Source organism: Pelecanus crispus, chromosome 5 (genome assembly GCF_030463565.1).
Source record: "Pelecanus crispus isolate bPelCri1 chromosome 5, bPelCri1.pri, whole genome shotgun sequence".
In the NCBI taxonomy this organism is placed as follows: domain Eukaryota; kingdom Metazoa; phylum Chordata; class Aves; order Pelecaniformes; family Pelecanidae; genus Pelecanus; species Pelecanus crispus.
Genome location: NC_134647.1, coordinates 36,770,979 through 36,787,450, shown reverse-complemented (window position 1 = coordinate 36,787,450; position 16,472 = coordinate 36,770,979). Strand labels below are relative to the sequence as shown.

The window sequence follows — 16,472 nt, the reverse complement described above, 5'->3', positions numbered from 1 at the left end:
TTGTTGTGCCCGAAGTGCAGGACCCAGCACTTGGCCTTGTTGAACCTTGTACAATTGGCCTCAGCCCATCGGTCCAGCCTGTCCAGATCCCTCTGCAGGGCCATCTTACCCTTGAACAGATCGACACTCCCACCCAGTTTGGTGTCATCTGCAATCTTACTGAGGGTGCACTCAATCCCCTCATCCAGATCATTGATAAAGATATTAAACAAGACTGGCCCCAAAACAGAGTCCTGGGGAACACCGCTTGTGACTGGTTGCCAACTGGATTTAACTCCATTCACTATGACTTTCTGGGCTCGGCCAACCAGCCAGGTTTTTACCCAGCGAAGAGTATGCCCGTCCAAGCCATGAGCCGCCAGCTTCCCAAGGTGAATGCTGTGGGAGACGGTGTCAAATGTTTTGCTGAAGTCCAGGTAGATGACGTCCACAGCCTTTCCTTCATCCACTAGGTGGGTCACCTGGTCATAAAAGGAGATCAGGTTGTTCAAGCAGGACCTGCCTTTCATGAACCCATACTGACTGGGCCTGATCCCCTGGTTGACCTGCACATGCCTGTTGAGCGCACTCAAGATTAACCACTCCATAATCTTCCCCAGCAGCGAGGTCAGGCTGACAGGCCTGTAGTTCCCCAGATCCTCCTTCTGGCCCTTCTTGTAGATGGGCGTCACATTGGCAAGCAAAAGTACTATTGTACTTTCCATAACTTTTTGTAGGGTTTTCAGTATTCATTTAAACAGAAGTTCCTCAGAAATGGACAGAAAAATTTGGGATTCAGTATTGAAAATCTTGATTGTGTTATTACTATAATAAAAAAAAGGAAGGAAGAAGGCATGAAACACTATTCTTGTAGCTCAGCTTTTAAGATTGAGGTTTCCCTTGAAAAAGCCATCTTTACAAGATTGATTAGTAATTATGTTAAGGTATTGCAACAGAAGTTCTTTGCCATTATTTTCGCTGTACCAAAATAGCACAGCTGCCTTTAAAGGTGTTGTCCGGATGGGATGGGAGAGAGAATTGGAGGAGTAAGAGTGAGAAACACTCCTGGGTTGAGATAAGAACAGTTTAATCATTGAAATAAAGTAAAATAGGAATGATAATAATAACAATATAATAATGATAATAATAATAATAATATACAAAGCAAGTGATGCACAATGCAATTGCTCACCACCCACCGACTGATACCCAGACAGTTCCTGAGCAGCGATCGCTGCTCCCCGGCCAACCCCCCCCAGTTTCTATACTGAGCATGATGTCATATGGTACGGAACAGCCCCGTGGCCAGTTTGGGTCAACTATTCTGGCTGTGCCCCCTCCCAGTTTCTTGTGTACCTGGCAGAGCATGGGAAGCTGAAAAGTCCTTGACTAGCATAAGCAGTACTTAGCAACAACTAAAAACATCAGCATGTTATCAACATTCTTCTCCTACTAAATCCAAAACACAACACTATGCCTGCTACTAGGAAGAAAATTCACTCTATCCCAGCCGAAACCAGGACAAAAGATTGCTTAGACAATATTTAGAATGTTTTATTCCAAAAAGATTTACACTGCTGCAGTTTGTCAGAGACATTATTGCCTAGTTGTTTTCAAGTATTTTAGGCTAATGGAAGTATGACCCTTTTTTAACCATTGCAGCATACTACCAATGGAAACAAAATGTATGGTTTTGTGTGCTCCTTGTACAGTTTACAGATACTACTGGAGTGAAGCCTATTTTGTTAGGTGGTTTGTGTTTATAAAACTTCATTACCCTGAGTAAAGTTAATTCTGTGCATAAATCTGTCAAGATAATATCTTGCTATGGAGAAGTTTTGATTCTATTTTAATGATGTTTTACCAGACGACTCCTAAGTAAAGCAGCTGGTAAGTGTCTGGGTTTCACCAGTGGAACCCCAGACTAACCTGGGCTCTCACGGATCACTGGAACCTTTTGGTGGGTTGGATTGTATTTTCTGGTACCTTAAAATAGTTTGCTGTGAAAGCAGGTCCAAAAGGGATTTCAAATGACTGTTCTCTGAAGCGTAGGAAGAGCCAGAACTATTTTCTTTTCTTGGGAAAAAACATTTGTCAGAGTAGCACTAAAATTTAAAAGCAGGAATTTTTTGTATATTCTTGCGGTGTCATTGGAGTATCTAGATATCTGTTCTAACTTTTTACATGTGTTCCCTATACAAACCACCTTGGAGATATGTGTCTGAATCATTGCTGCCAGAATTACACTATTTTTTTCAAGCTTGGAAGTTTGGAGCTTATATGTCAAGTATTACATGGAATCTTATATAATCACAGCTTTATTAGAAAACTCACAAAGTAATTGAAGACAACTTTTGGAAAGACTTGAAAAATCTTAGAATTCAGAGAGCAATAAAGACATTTTATGTTTGAAACAATCTTCAATTAATTGAATACTCATTTCAACATTGATTTATGTTCTGCATCTGAATTCTTTGAAGAGAAGCCTAGAGGTACTAGATTTCATTATTAACCATGCATGTCTAGCTTGGTTTTAGAAAATGTTAATTAAAAATTTTAAACCAGTGAAAACAGCTTGAAAGCTAATGTCTTATACTGGAAGAAAACATATATAGTGTTTTTTGGAGTAGGAGAGTTTTTAAAAGATGTGTAGTTTGTGATGCTATCTTTATATTTCTTTATTATATGGATTTGGTTTTAATCACAATGTTGTTAATCATAATTTGGTTTTAATGAAAATTAATAGATAGCGGAAACAGCTGACTCTCTCTTAATATTTGGAGCTATTTTTACAACTGATGTGCATCGCACTAATAACCTTTCGAAGTCATGTGCTTGCAGTGATCTATAGACCATGAAATACAGTCACTGTAAACTATTTTTCTTAAGCCATCATGTCATCAACCTATGTCAGAATAGACATTTGACATATAACTGTTTACTTCTTTAAATCAAAAGCTCTTAACTCATATAACACAAAGACTGTTCGTTTGACAAGCAGAGGTTTGTGCAAGACTGTAGCATGCCACTCCATGAACTTACTTTTACCAGCAGGTGGAGCTGATGTTCTACAGTAAAATACGATAGTTTGGAGGAAATTTTTCTTGATGCTTTCTTGTACTTATTTTATCCCAAATTCTACTACTACATTTTCTAAACACTTGATAATTTTGCCATGTCAGTTGCAATTTGAATATACAGTTGTTTCAAGCATCTATATTTAATTTTCCTAGAGGGTTGTCCAGGGTTTTTATCTAGTTGGGATTTCCCCTCATGTTTTCAAATTTCTTGGGGCTGTGCTGCAGGAGAAGGAAGAAAGTTGGACACTAATGTTTTAAAGTGTGTATTTTTATTTCTACAATAAGGTGAACTGTTTTCATAGTTTATTACAAACAATTTTTTTCCTTCAGTCTTCTAGTCAAACTAAGTTCTACAATTAAATAAAAACTAAGGAAAATGGTACGAAGATGATGTATCAGAAAATGTCTGCATTATTCAAATGTGTAAATGTTGTCCAATCACACTTTATAAAGTGAAATGATTACTTTCCTTGATTAAGGAAGGATGTAATTTTGAAATCAGACTGTAGGAATGAATCTGATCCTTCTCAAAAAGTGCTTGAAGGATTGCCAGAGGTGAGAGCAGGTAGAAAGATCAGCATAATGGATGGAAAGGGCAGCTAACCAGACCACTAGTAAGATAACAGCATGGAGGGGTGTTAGGGAGAAACCAGAAGTAAACACCTGAGTTTTCAGCTGTTCCTTTTACAGTCTTCAAAGGGATGTTTTTGTGAGGACCAAACTTAAGGCTGTTCTCTTACCCAACTTCCAACTCAGTCATCTTTTCTCCTCCTCTTCTCTTCTGTAAGTGGAGATGACCAAAGATAATGTAAATACAATTAATCACTCTAAAGCCACTTGAAATATTCTTCATCAGCAAAGATGATGGAGACCCATAAGGATACACAAAATGAAGAGTGCTCTTTCACAAACCTCCACACATGCTGTGATGCTGTCCTCCTGCTGCCATTAATGAACCATCAGTGGATATTGTTCTGAACACCCTTTCGTGGTAAAGCTGGGTTTCATTTGTTGTTGAAAGGACAGAGGAGGGTGGAGTACAGAAAATCTTTTAATACTGGGATAAAGAGCTTTCCAGTCAAGCCTTACAGCCATGACTGTTCCCTTTGAAGTACTGGAGAAAGCAGGATGTTTGGTTTGGGACCAGCCAGGGACAGCCTGAAGACCAAAGTAGATCAGACAAGAAGAGTTGAAGAAGAGAATACCTGTTTAAACCCCCCCCCCCTTCCCCCACCCAAACCAAACCTAAAAACCCACCAAAGAAACCCAACCAAAAAAACCAACAAACCCTCAAAATCCCATACCACCAAACAAAATAACAACAAAAAAAAAAAACCAAACACCACCACCACCCCCCCCCGAAAAACCCAACAACAACGAACAACAACAAAAAAAAACTTCAGGGAGTGAGAGATGGCAGAAAGACTGTACTGCATTGTCTTCTACACTATGGTTAATAGATCAATAACAGCCTTCCCCTCAGTCCAGTGTGTGTTTGGAAAATAAACCACAACATATTCCATAGAAATGGATTGCTGAGACAACTTTTTCCCTACCCAGCTGATTATTGAGAGATTCAAGTTTGCATATCTGTGGCCTTTTCATCCTTTTCCTCTTCTTGACAGCTATTTTTCAGAGGTCATAATTTCATTATACCCACATAAAACATGCATGAGAGTTTGGACCATAATATGACTAAAAAGATGATATATAGTCACTGCAAAAGAAATAGGGCCTAATTTTCATTTCAGGCATCTTTCGTTATAATGAATGTTGTTATGAAAAAAAAAAAAAGAAAAGCATCTTCTCAAGGCTATGTATAAAGCTGTGTCTCAGCTTAGTCAACTCTGTTGCCCTCAAACAGACATCTTTTAAGGTGTCCACATGAAGTGCTGTCTGATGTCTCACTGGAAGCCTGTGTAAAACGAAGCAGTTGAACCTCTGTTCCCTGGGCTGAAGATTAGCACCCAGATCACAGAAATGTCTAGGTTTGATGTTTCAAGTATTTTTAATAAACTCTTGAACTGCATAGTGAAGTGTAAATATTAAATAAAAGCACATAGTTTTGATTTGCATAGTTTAAATTGATTTTGATAGAGTTTGTTTTAATCGCTATTTCTTTAACTAAAGTGCCTGGCTCATTTTTAAATGTGATTTTTTTTTTCCCTCATGTTATTTTTGCTGATGAATCCTCTGATTGCAGTTTGCTAAGAGTTGATGCATAAGCATTTCAAATGTAATTTTAATAAGAGTCTCAAAGTTTGCAATTTTCCCTGCTACTGTAACAAAAGCCAAGATACATGGAAGTTTTCTCTTCTTTATTTTTAAAGCTAAATTAAACCATTGAAAATAGTTTTATTTATATCTGTTGCTTTCCCTAAAAGATTAGAGGAAAATATGATGTTAATTCCAAAGCAGTTAAAGAAAAGCTAGCCCATCCCCCTGAGCTGCTCATATTATTATTGGGCCAAATCTGGGTGTCTTGCCTGAGAACAATATATGTCTAAACTAACAGCTTAAGAATTTGGCCCATTATACCTCTTCCTAAGCCACGCTGTGATTCATTATAATTTTATATCATTGTCCATTTTGATGCCAATTGGGAGGCTACAGATTTTTACCCTCTTAAATAATCTTGTTACTGTGTGAGCCACAAATATTACTTTGTTTCAAATATGTGCTGAAAGGCAAAAATAATGTTTGTAAATCTCCCATGTCCAGAGGTCCCTCAGGGTCCTCTTTAGGTAGAAGGAATGAGCAGAAAAAATAGAGAAGAAAAAAATCAAATTGGCTGATACCTGACTAAGTGTTAGGATCTGCTGTTCAAACCCTGCACAAGTTTGGGAGGTGGCTTTCTAGCAAAGGTCAGATACAAAAGAAATTACTGATTGGTATCTGTATGTTATCTGTTATTCCACAGAACAGGGAGTGGGCAGGAAAAGCGTTAAGAAAGTAACTGCACCAGATTTTCTAAATTTATCTTACGTGTGCTTTTCAGTCACTGTAACTCAGTAAACCTTTGATTAAAAAGCTTGTTTGTCTCTCTGGATGTCTGTGTTGAAGAGATTCTTTTGTGGTTTTCTGTCACCATTAGCTTGGTTTTGATTTGAAATTTCTTATAAAATTAGTTAGTCCTCTGCTAACTTTTGCAAATATCCTGTGATCTTTCTCCATTTTGTCAACATCCTTCTGCATTTGAACACCTCAGAACATAAGATTTGAGTAGTTTCTCACAAGCAGCTGATGTGGTGCAGCCGTTGTTGTTGTTGTTGTTGTCTTAAGGATCTTTTTGAAATATCCAAGGATTTCATTAATCTTCCCAGTCATAGCTTCATGAGAAGAGTTCACAGTTAGCAGAAAGCCTACTATGACATCAAGACTTTCTTAATTCCATCTTTACAGGGTAGTCTCCCAAGAAAGAAAGAAAGTTTGTTCCCATATGTATGATTTGCAAAATTGGTATTGCAGCAGAGGTGGTTTGTTTGCATACAGGCAGTCTGTGGTGGTCTGATTGGTGAGGTATTCTCTGTGTTATTTGCCACTCCATCAGCCTTCACAATCTGCAGGTTTCCTCTGTAACGATTTTAGATTTCAGATCACTAGTTACTTTTCTCCCTACTTTTTCCTCTTATTTTTTCTGCCTGCACATTTTATTAGTAATTATTTTCCTCCTGGTCATTGTTCAATAATGTCATGCTTAAGAAATAAACCCTGCTGGAATACATTAGAAACATATCTTCCCAATGACAATTTCCTGTTTATAACTGCATCTGGAGACTAATGTAACTAACTTAACTAATACTTTCTTTGTGTTGCTTCATTTCCTAAATATAATGGCATGCAAAATTCAGTCAAATGCTTTGTCTTTTTTGACAAGCTGCATTTTTTGTAAAATCCATATTGATAATCAGTTTCATCTCACTTGAATTCTCTAGTTCTTGGAACTTGATTTATGGCTTTTGAGAGTGGAGACATGGTAAGGTCACTTCGTTTACCCTTTTTTTAGTATTGGCACAGAATTATCTTCTGGAACTTCCTCAGTGTTGTTAGACTTCTTGACTACTTGGAAGAAAGCATTGGCCAGCTGTTCTAAAACTTGTACAAGTTATTCAGGTCTACTTATTTTAAAAAGTTTTCATGTTGTAGCTGTTGTTTGGGACTGAGTTGATTACAGTTGGAAAACTAAGCATTTCATCATCATTCTCAACATACACTATGGCTTTAACTCAGTAAAATCAAATATCATTTATGCCTCCTCTTCATTACAGCACAGAAATACTTGTGCGTGTCTTATTTATAAAAGCACATTTCCAAAAAGCCAAGGTTCACTCAAGTTCAAGGCTGTTCCAAATCGAGGTGTACCCCAGGATTATCTATTGCATAGGTATGTTTCTGTGCACTGTAAAGTACATTGGAAATTGAGATGGCCAAACTGTCCAGGTGATATGTGGGGTTTGTCATCATTCCATTTAACGCGTAGCAAAGTGAGGCAAGCGCAGAGCCCTGTTGTACTCTGAAAAGGGACCACATATGTCCTCAAAGTTTTATCCAATAAAAGGACATAATCAAATTACAAATCAGAAAGGAAAGCTGGCAGAGTGGGGGTATTGAGTAAATATATGAAAATGATCTGAAAGACAATTTTTTATATTCATCTTGGAAAAAAAATCTGTGCTAATCAAACATTGATTGGTCTATCATTTTCCTATTTTTTTAAAGCAGAGACTTAAGAATCAAACAGGTTAAATTGATAGTATAAAATTTAAGTCAGATTGGGGAGGGGTGGTGGTAATTATTCTTTATTAAAGAAAAATTTTTTTTTCCTGTAGCAAATTTGAACTGTCCTAGAAAGTCAAGAAATGTTGTTGGCCAAAATGCCTGTAAACCAGTGATTAGGTTTTTTTTTTTTTTTTTTTCCTATGATTTTTTTTTGAATAAAAAGATGTGTATAAGATGACCCACCTTAATTAAATAAAGGGATGGGGATAGTCATTAAACTGTATTAAAAGTATACCTTAAATATGTGAGAAATGGGTTTGAAGATAGGAGGACATGAAAAGGATATGTATATTGCAAGAGCTATATACATGATACTGAAGAGAGGCAGAAATAGAAGTTCTGTTAGATTTGCTTAACTTCTGACTAGTTGGGTTTCACTAGTACATCATCATGTACAAACCTTCATAAAGTGTTTGGCCAATGACTGTAGCAATCCTAGCTGTTGAACTGTAAAATGGATGTCTAGATTTAAGAGTTGGTTTTGAGAATGGCATAGAGTGGTTTAGATGGGGGGTTTGGTTTTGTTTGGTTTTTTAACTTGTGATGTGTGTGATACTTACCAGCTAATGTGATACATTAATCAGTAATAAGCTGGATAGGTCATGTTACTCTATGAAGTTAATAGGCTTAATCATAAATTAATGTTTAGTTACTAAAGTTTTCAATAAATGTGCTTTCAAAATGAGGACTAAAATTGGAAGGAAGGGAAAAACAGGTTAATTATATGCTTTTAGGGTGGTTCTTAAGACTAGTTAATAATTTGCCATGAATGGAGCTGCCTACAAGCAAAATGAAATAAAATAGATGGAGACAGTCATACTGTGTAAAGCAGTTGAGTTGATGGAAGGATTTCCCAAGTACTAGTTGGCATAGGAATAGGGACAGAGCAAAAACCCAAATCCTCAACTATCACTTAAATAAATAATTAATTAAAATCAGTGGTTTAGGTGTTTGTGGGGGAGGTATCAGTTGGCTACAGCCAAGTAGTCACAAGGTAATTCATGCTTCTGTCTTCTGGATCTAACCCTTCTTAAGACAGGTTAGCACCCTTCTTGACATCCTAGACTCTTTATGCAACTAAAAGTCATAGTTTATTTGTACTGATGGTGAATTATGCACTCATTTATACTTGAGTGGGAGCGAAGTTCGAGGACAATGTGTTCAAATGTGTAGCTGTGAAGCAGAGACTCCTAACTCCACTGGCCTTCAGTGAGTCATCATCCTTACTTATGCATTTGAAAACACCATTCCAGGCTGTCAAGGACTTGAGAGGAAAAGGGCTGTTAAGAGAATAAAATATAGAGCAATTCTGTATCTTTGCTAAGAAAGTTACCCAAATTCATGACACCTCTTAACTGCCATGCAGTAGCAAATTTTAGATACTCTACTTATTTTACATGCAGTGTTCATGAGACAAAGACAAGTCAGATACAGCAGCTAGAAAAGAAGATATGAAAGGATGGAAAATGTACTGAATAGGACACATTACCTGACCCAGTCATATAAAATGTTGTCTAGCCATCATCTAGTGAACTGTTAGCAAATAAATTCTGAGAATGTGATAGAAGAGATCAAGTATTTCTCAGGTGTTGACAGCTGTAGTGCTTTCACTGTGCCTGTTTAAAAGAACTGATTTCCTCAGAGGAACATAGGGGAAATACCTGCAGTGCTTGTGTACAGAAGTGAGTGTAGAAATAGTGAGATGTGGAAAACATAATGATGTTCACTGCTCAACAACCAGCCAGTTGGCAAACTGGCTGAAAGTGTTCACATTTCTACTGTTCTCCTAGAAATCTCATGCAAAAACTTAAATTAAGTGCATAAACAGCAGATAAAAGTTTCAAGAGAACCAGCTAAGTAAGTTTAAAATATTTTTTCTATAGTGTGCAGTCAGAAGTTCTGTTCTGTGCCTAGCTGTGACTTTCGGAATGGTTGGTGTTGTTTATAAGAGCTTTTTGAAGAAAGAAGGAAACAACTTCATGTGGAAGGAGTTGGGAGGAAATGAGAAGTAATTAAAAAATACCCAAAAAGAAAACTTACTATTAATGTGATTGCTGTTGTGGTTTTCATCTTATAGTTTGCAAGACATATCAAGAAATCTGAAGGCCAGAAGACACCCAAAGTTGAATTACAAATCTCAATCTATGGTGTAAAAATTCTAGATCCAAAAACAAAGGTAAGAGACTTATATGTTTATGGTGCTAAACTAGTAATTAAATATTATTTTAACTGTTTAATGTTTTTTATTGTTTTATATTTCTAAAAAGTATTATAATGAAAGCCATTCTGTTGATGGAAAATTCTTCTAAAATACCATTTCTTGTTACAACACATAGATGACATCTGTCCAGGAAGGTACATGATACTCCAAGATACAGACTGTAGCTAATGTGGGATTTAATTTTTTAATCCTTTCACACCAGAACTTTTAAACTCTGAGGAAGATGAAAGCACTGTGGTAACTAAATGTTAACACCACATATGATAAATGCCTTTCCAAGTGGTCACCATTGTGTAGATGCCCACATGTAGGTGGTTTGCAGGTGAATGAGGAGACAATTTGTTTGCAGTGACTCAGTCTTCATGCTGCTGCTTTGGAATTGCCCCTCCCTTTCCTTAACCTGTTCATTTTTTTTTCCTCTTGTGGTTTTAATTTTTTTTTATTGTATCGCCCATCCCTAGAAAGCTTATGTTTCTCAGTTGTGTTACCCATTTCTCTGTAACTTTCATGTAGCAGACTATAAGCACTATTGTAGGCTTTTCGTCTGGCACAGCATGACAGTTCCTGCCTTTTCAGCAGTTAAGTCCAGTGAGTCACCCGTGGATGGGTTTTCTGTTCCTTTGTTTGCTCTGGTATTTTGGAAGGGGTTACATAGTAAGCAAAACATTCTTCTCACAGACTTCAAAGAGGAATAATGAGATAAATATAATCAAGCTAAAAAGTATTCATTCAATAGTCAGCAATTCTTAACATCTGAGTGCTCTTAAATCTTTTATGCATATGTTGGATTTGAATGAACTGTTTGTTACTGCTTCTTAATTCTGGAGTAATTCAGACAGTGATAGTGCCCTTTGAGAAAAGGTAGCTGTAGTTCAAGGCTATATCTACTTGCAACCCATTTTTGCTTCGGACTCTCGGTATAACCACAATTCGACAGCTCATAAGCAGAGGGGGCAAGAAATATCCGTGTCAACTTTAATTGCAGTTTTTGCATCTTCCTTACATCGTAAGGCGGAAAGGAGTACTAAGCCCCGTATCCTGGCAAAAACTGTTTTAAAATAACAGTTTTAAATGCCAAAATATGTTAGTCTTCCTAACTCTTCCTGCAGAGATTAACAGAAAGCTGTGGGACGGAAGTTCCTGGGGGAATAGGAACATTCTAATCTCTTAATAATGTTATTACAACTCAAATTGTAATCAACCATTAGTAGTCTTTTTATCTCCCCCACTTTGTTTCTTAAAGCTACATGTAAATGTAAATTCGAAACAAGTTTTCCTTCTTACTGCACAATTTATAGATGCTTTAGCAAACAGCTTAAATGCTGTGTTGTCATCACTGATTACAATATTTTTTTTCTGTACGTTTTTGAAGCAAATCAATATTCTTACAGAGGAATAGTGGTTTATATTCATGTGATGACTATTAATTGTGGTAGGAACAGGAGGCCTGCTCATGTATCAGAATTTGATTCTATACATGGCACTCAATAAAGGAGGATTATAGGAAAGTGGTTCTGTCCTTAAATGATATAAAGTAGTTCTATGGATCTATAAACCTACAAGAGCCAGAACAAGCATGTGTTGTTATATGTAACTGTTAAAGAGCTACAACAGAAAGAGATTAAATGTGAGAGAGATATGGGGACATGGGAGAAATAGGATACACAGAACAACAGCTGTAAAGACCAAGAAAAGGAACCCAGTGGGGCAACGGGAAAAGACTGCCCATATGGTGCATTTTTTTGATAAAGGGTTTTGTGCAGAGAGGGCATGCCCTTGTTTATGAGCCTATAGCAGTCTGGGAACCCTGGTGCTGCACAGAAACTTTGTTTTTTTAATAGATAATAGTTCAGCACAAAACTGCATGTTTTCCTTTAAAGTAAATACTGCTTTCCCATGTAATAAGCCAAATAAAATAAAATACCAAGAGGAGACTTGTTGAAGAAAAACAACAACAAAAAAAAAAATAGTTGAGATAGTTTATTTCAGTCTTGTCAAGCTCTCAGCTGAAGGGCATTGCCACTGCAACTTTTTGAATAGCTGGAACGTGCTTTTTAATGGAAAGTGAAATACGGTATTGAAAATATGTGAATAATAATATTTAAAAGATGTTTATGTTGCACCTTAAGTAAGCAATTGTTTAGATGTCTAATTTATTTCTCTGTGCTCATGTATTTGGATAACAAAGTCATTTTATTTCTGTTTTCTATATCTAAGATAGAAAGATAAGAACTTATTTCAGTAAAACCATTTTAACAAATGCTGGGGGATGATGAAATCTGAACATGGTGTACACCTGGAAAAAGAACAGAGTATTTTACATAATCCCTAAATAAACTGCACAGGGAGGCAAAGCAACAGTAAAACCAATTTTCTAGAACTGAAATTACTGTCCAAATAAACACTCCCAGATAAATGCTGTCCAAATAAAAACTTCCTGCTTACATTCTGTAAAAATGGGAACATTTGTTAGGAGATGTGTTTGCTAACTTCTGTTATACTTACATAAGTCAAATTTTGGGTGCTGTCATGTACAATGAGAGACATTAAAAAATGTTACTGCAACTTGCCTGCTCTTATGTACATGAGGAAATCCAGAGATTTACTTTGTGCATCTTTGTCCTAAGCAAGTATAGTAATTTCTTGAAGATAATCTTTCTTTTTATTTGCAGGAAGTCCAGCACAACTGTCAACTTCATAGGATATCATTTTGTGCTGATGATAAAACTGACAAGAGAATATTTACTTTCATATGCAAAGACTCAGAATCAAATAAGCATCTGTGCTATGTATTTGACAGTGAAAAGTGTGTAAGTATGCAAGACGCTTTAAAAGAATTTGGGTGACTGTTACGGACTTTGATTGGTCTGCTTTGAAATAAAACAGGAATGGTTAATAAAGGCAGGTAGCCTGCCTTTTGATTGGGGTCACTTTGATATAATCTTTCATGTGTCTTATAACTTAGATGTGTTAATTTAAAGGAGAGCCTTTCTCTTCATTCATCTAAGGTGGTTTTCTGGGACAATTCTTCTTACTACCTGGCTCAATATCCTAAGCCAGATATCTGCAATACTTACAGAGAGCAGACTGCATCCCACCAAGATTGAAATGTTTGCACAGCTGTTTTGGAGAGATTGCTGCAACACTGTGGCTGAGATACCCTCATAGGCTCTTCTGCTGATGTGTCTGCCTCAGCTTCTCTGCCTCAGACTTTTTTACAATTTTTGGGGTTTTTTTCAATAGCAAGGTTCCCTCTTCTCTGCTCCCCCACCCCCATCTCTCAAGTTTGTTAATGCCATGATGCACTACCAGAGAATTCATTGCACTAACTACTGACATTCTCTCGTGTCTGAGATAGAACAGGGCAACTGTTCAAAAATGTGCAATAGCATAAATACTTTAGGACAGGAAATGAAGAAAATGGTGTCTAGCTGAAAGAGGGTCATGTGTTTACCCTGGCAGAAGGTAATTAACAAATAAAAACACTGGAATCAACACCAAACATGGATGATTAGGGTTTTTTATAAAAAAACCCAAAAGATAGGACTGCATACTTCTAGTGTCCCTTACACTTTTCTTTTACTAACATAAACAGTTACTCTCTAAAGTAGTCCCGGTTCAGCTTTTTTGGTCTAACTCAGTCTAATTTGGTTAAAATAATTTCTTGAGGTTTTATTTTTTTTTTTTTTATAAAGGTGGCCATATGGTTTTTTTCACAGTAAAAAGACAGAGGGGTTAATTCTCCATTCCTGTAGAACTCAGGTCTTCATACGCCTCTATTGAATGACTTCACTGTTGCACTGATGGATAAAAGGCTGGGAGCACCACATTCTGTACCATTTTTGTGCATCCAGCCCTTCATTTTCTTACAGGTAGCGAAGCAAAAATGTTCTTGGCATTGCGCAGAATACTCTGCTTTCATGAGAAACAACCAATTTCAGGTTGTCATTTCAATAAAGACGACAAAATTCTAGTTTAGCTTTAGCCAGATTAATGGTTTTTCCGATTTTTTGTTGTTGTTGTTGTTCCTCTGCCAAATTGTTTTTTTTTAAAAAAAAGTTACTACTTACTGTGTTTACTTTCTCTACTAAAGTTCTAAGGCAAATGCCATATCTGTATGTTGACCTTTTATTGGTACCTCTTGTAAGTCTGCGTTTTTTTCTGAAACCCTGGTGTGCTCAATCAACTTCTTGTACACTTATTTTTACCTCTGTTATTTTGCAAGTAGGTTGTCTGTAAGGATTGGATATACACACCATAACATATGATATGAATCAGCATAGAACTACTAAATTGTTATATTTTGCATGTACAGATGCAAATTTTGTTTGGTTGGATTTTTTTAATCAAATACTTGCGCAGGTAAATACATTTATCTACACTATGCTGATTGAGATTTTATAGGACTTTTAAAAATAAGTGTTGAAAATAAATTTAAAAGCAATAGAGGTCAAAACATCCATTATCATGAAAACAGTAACCCAAATTAAAACAATTTATTTAATGATAGAAAAGCCTGTATTTGCTTCAGAAATAATCAGAAAAAGACATACTGCAGCATGCTATCTGTATTTACAGAAATTAGAGGCATAATTTATACTAAAAATTAGCTAATTGTGTTCTGCCTGTTCAGTCTCCCTTCTTTATCTGAAGTTGTATTTTTAAGTTGTATTCATAGTGTTTTCTGTCAGAGTATTTTGCTGGAGTGTTTGCCATGCTCCTTTGTAGTGTTGACTTCCCGATGGATGAAGCAAATCCTTTGAACATGATACATGGTGTAAAGTATTTTGTGATCATGTGAAATGAAAATAATTATATGAAATATTCTTAATATACTAATCTCAGTCTTATGTTTTATGTAAAGGCAGAAGAGATAACTTTAACAATTGGTCAAGCATTTGACTTAGCTTACAGGAAATTTCTGGAATCCGGAGGAAAAGATGTTGAAACAAGGAAACAAATTGCAGGTTTACAGAAAAGAGTAAGTTCTGAAGTATATTTTTTAAAGAGATAGAAGAATGTGCTACTGTATTTGTGTTATGTGATTTCTATAACAGCATAATTTCCAGCATTTTTCTTAGATTGCTAAAAATTGCAACAGATAGTAAAAAAAAAAAAACAGGTGAAAAAAGACCTGATAACTGTGAAACAGTGTTTTATTTTTTGCCGTCTTGGAAGGTCATTAAAGAGAAAAGCAAGGTTGAAATATGGAAGATACAGAAATTTAAGTTATTTTTTGTAATCAGGTAACTAGTTAAAAATTGCTTCTAAATCACCATATCTCAGATGAAACTTATTCTCAGTGGATGCTATTGTTGAAATGAATGAATAACCCAATAGCTGTTGTAATAACCACTTGCTTTGTAGATTCAAGAATTAGAAACTGAAAACACAGAACTGAAAAATAAAGTTCAAGATTTGGAAAACCAGTTAAGAATAACACAAGTACATGCATCTCCAGTAAGTACATGAATGTAACTCTTATAAATCTGAAGTTACTCTAAATTTATAATCATCTGTGTTATGATAATTACTAGCATCTATGCTGTTTCCGGTGTTTATGATTAACATAGAGTGATCATGTACCATACCTGTTGAAATGCAGTATTGAGGTAACAGTAAGATTGTGACAAGCCAGCAAAAGTACAAATTGCAGTCTCTCAAATTGTGGTTCTCTAATTGTCTAATCATACCTATTTTTTGCTGCCTAGACAGTAAATACTCCTTCTAGTAAACATCTAAGGATGAAGAACTCCGTTTGGCACTTAAATGATCTGGTCCACGAATGCTACTTTGGATTTTTCTGGGAACTTTCTGTCACAAGCATATTGTCACTTACAACTGACATTTTCTAAATGACTTCTAAAAAATTTTGTCTGTCTTTCAAAGGAGTCATTAGGTCTCAGGAACTAACATTGAGTGCATAGGTAAAAACGAGCAAGTGCGGGTTTCTCATCATTGGAAATTTCTAACGCTTTCTGCAGTTTCTATAGACGATGACGACAAAAGTATTTTTAAATGACTGACTGACACTTACATCTAGGCAGGACCTCTAAAAATGCAGGTTGCATTGCAGGCTGATCCTAATGACTCCCCTCTTCTTACAAACATATTCCATCTATACAGCATTAGGTAAATGTGAAAATAGATCAAATTTCTCAATGTACATGTAGCAAAATCTTAGAAGAAGATGGACTGCTTTTTAGCATTTTAGGCTGCCTTGTTCCTGCGCTAGCGATACACCATTTCACTTTAAATGGATGTTTAGAAGTTTGGGCAATGTAAAAGTATGTTTATAATGGTGATGACAATTTTTCAATAGTGTCTACACACTCCCTTAGATTGTTGTTCCCATGAGGAACTGTCATTTCATTTTACTGTAATCTGTTTAGAGCAGAGAGCACCATAAATTG

The 16,472-nt window shown here is 36.2% G+C and overlaps 1 protein-coding gene across 1 annotated transcript in view; it reads left to right on the top strand.

Annotated features, from left to right (window-relative positions):
- Positions 1-16,472, top strand: part of GULP1 (GULP PTB domain containing engulfment adaptor 1) — an 84,924-nt gene that overhangs the window by 41,809 nt on the left and 26,643 nt on the right. Inside the window, exons 4-7 of the mRNA XM_075710514.1 lie at positions 9,916-10,014; positions 12,732-12,869; positions 14,924-15,040; positions 15,427-15,519. Coding sequence (XP_075566629.1) covers positions 9,916-10,014; positions 12,732-12,869; positions 14,924-15,040; positions 15,427-15,519 — 447 coding nt within the window. The remainder of the gene's footprint in view (positions 1-9,915; positions 10,015-12,731; positions 12,870-14,923; positions 15,041-15,426; positions 15,520-16,472) is intronic.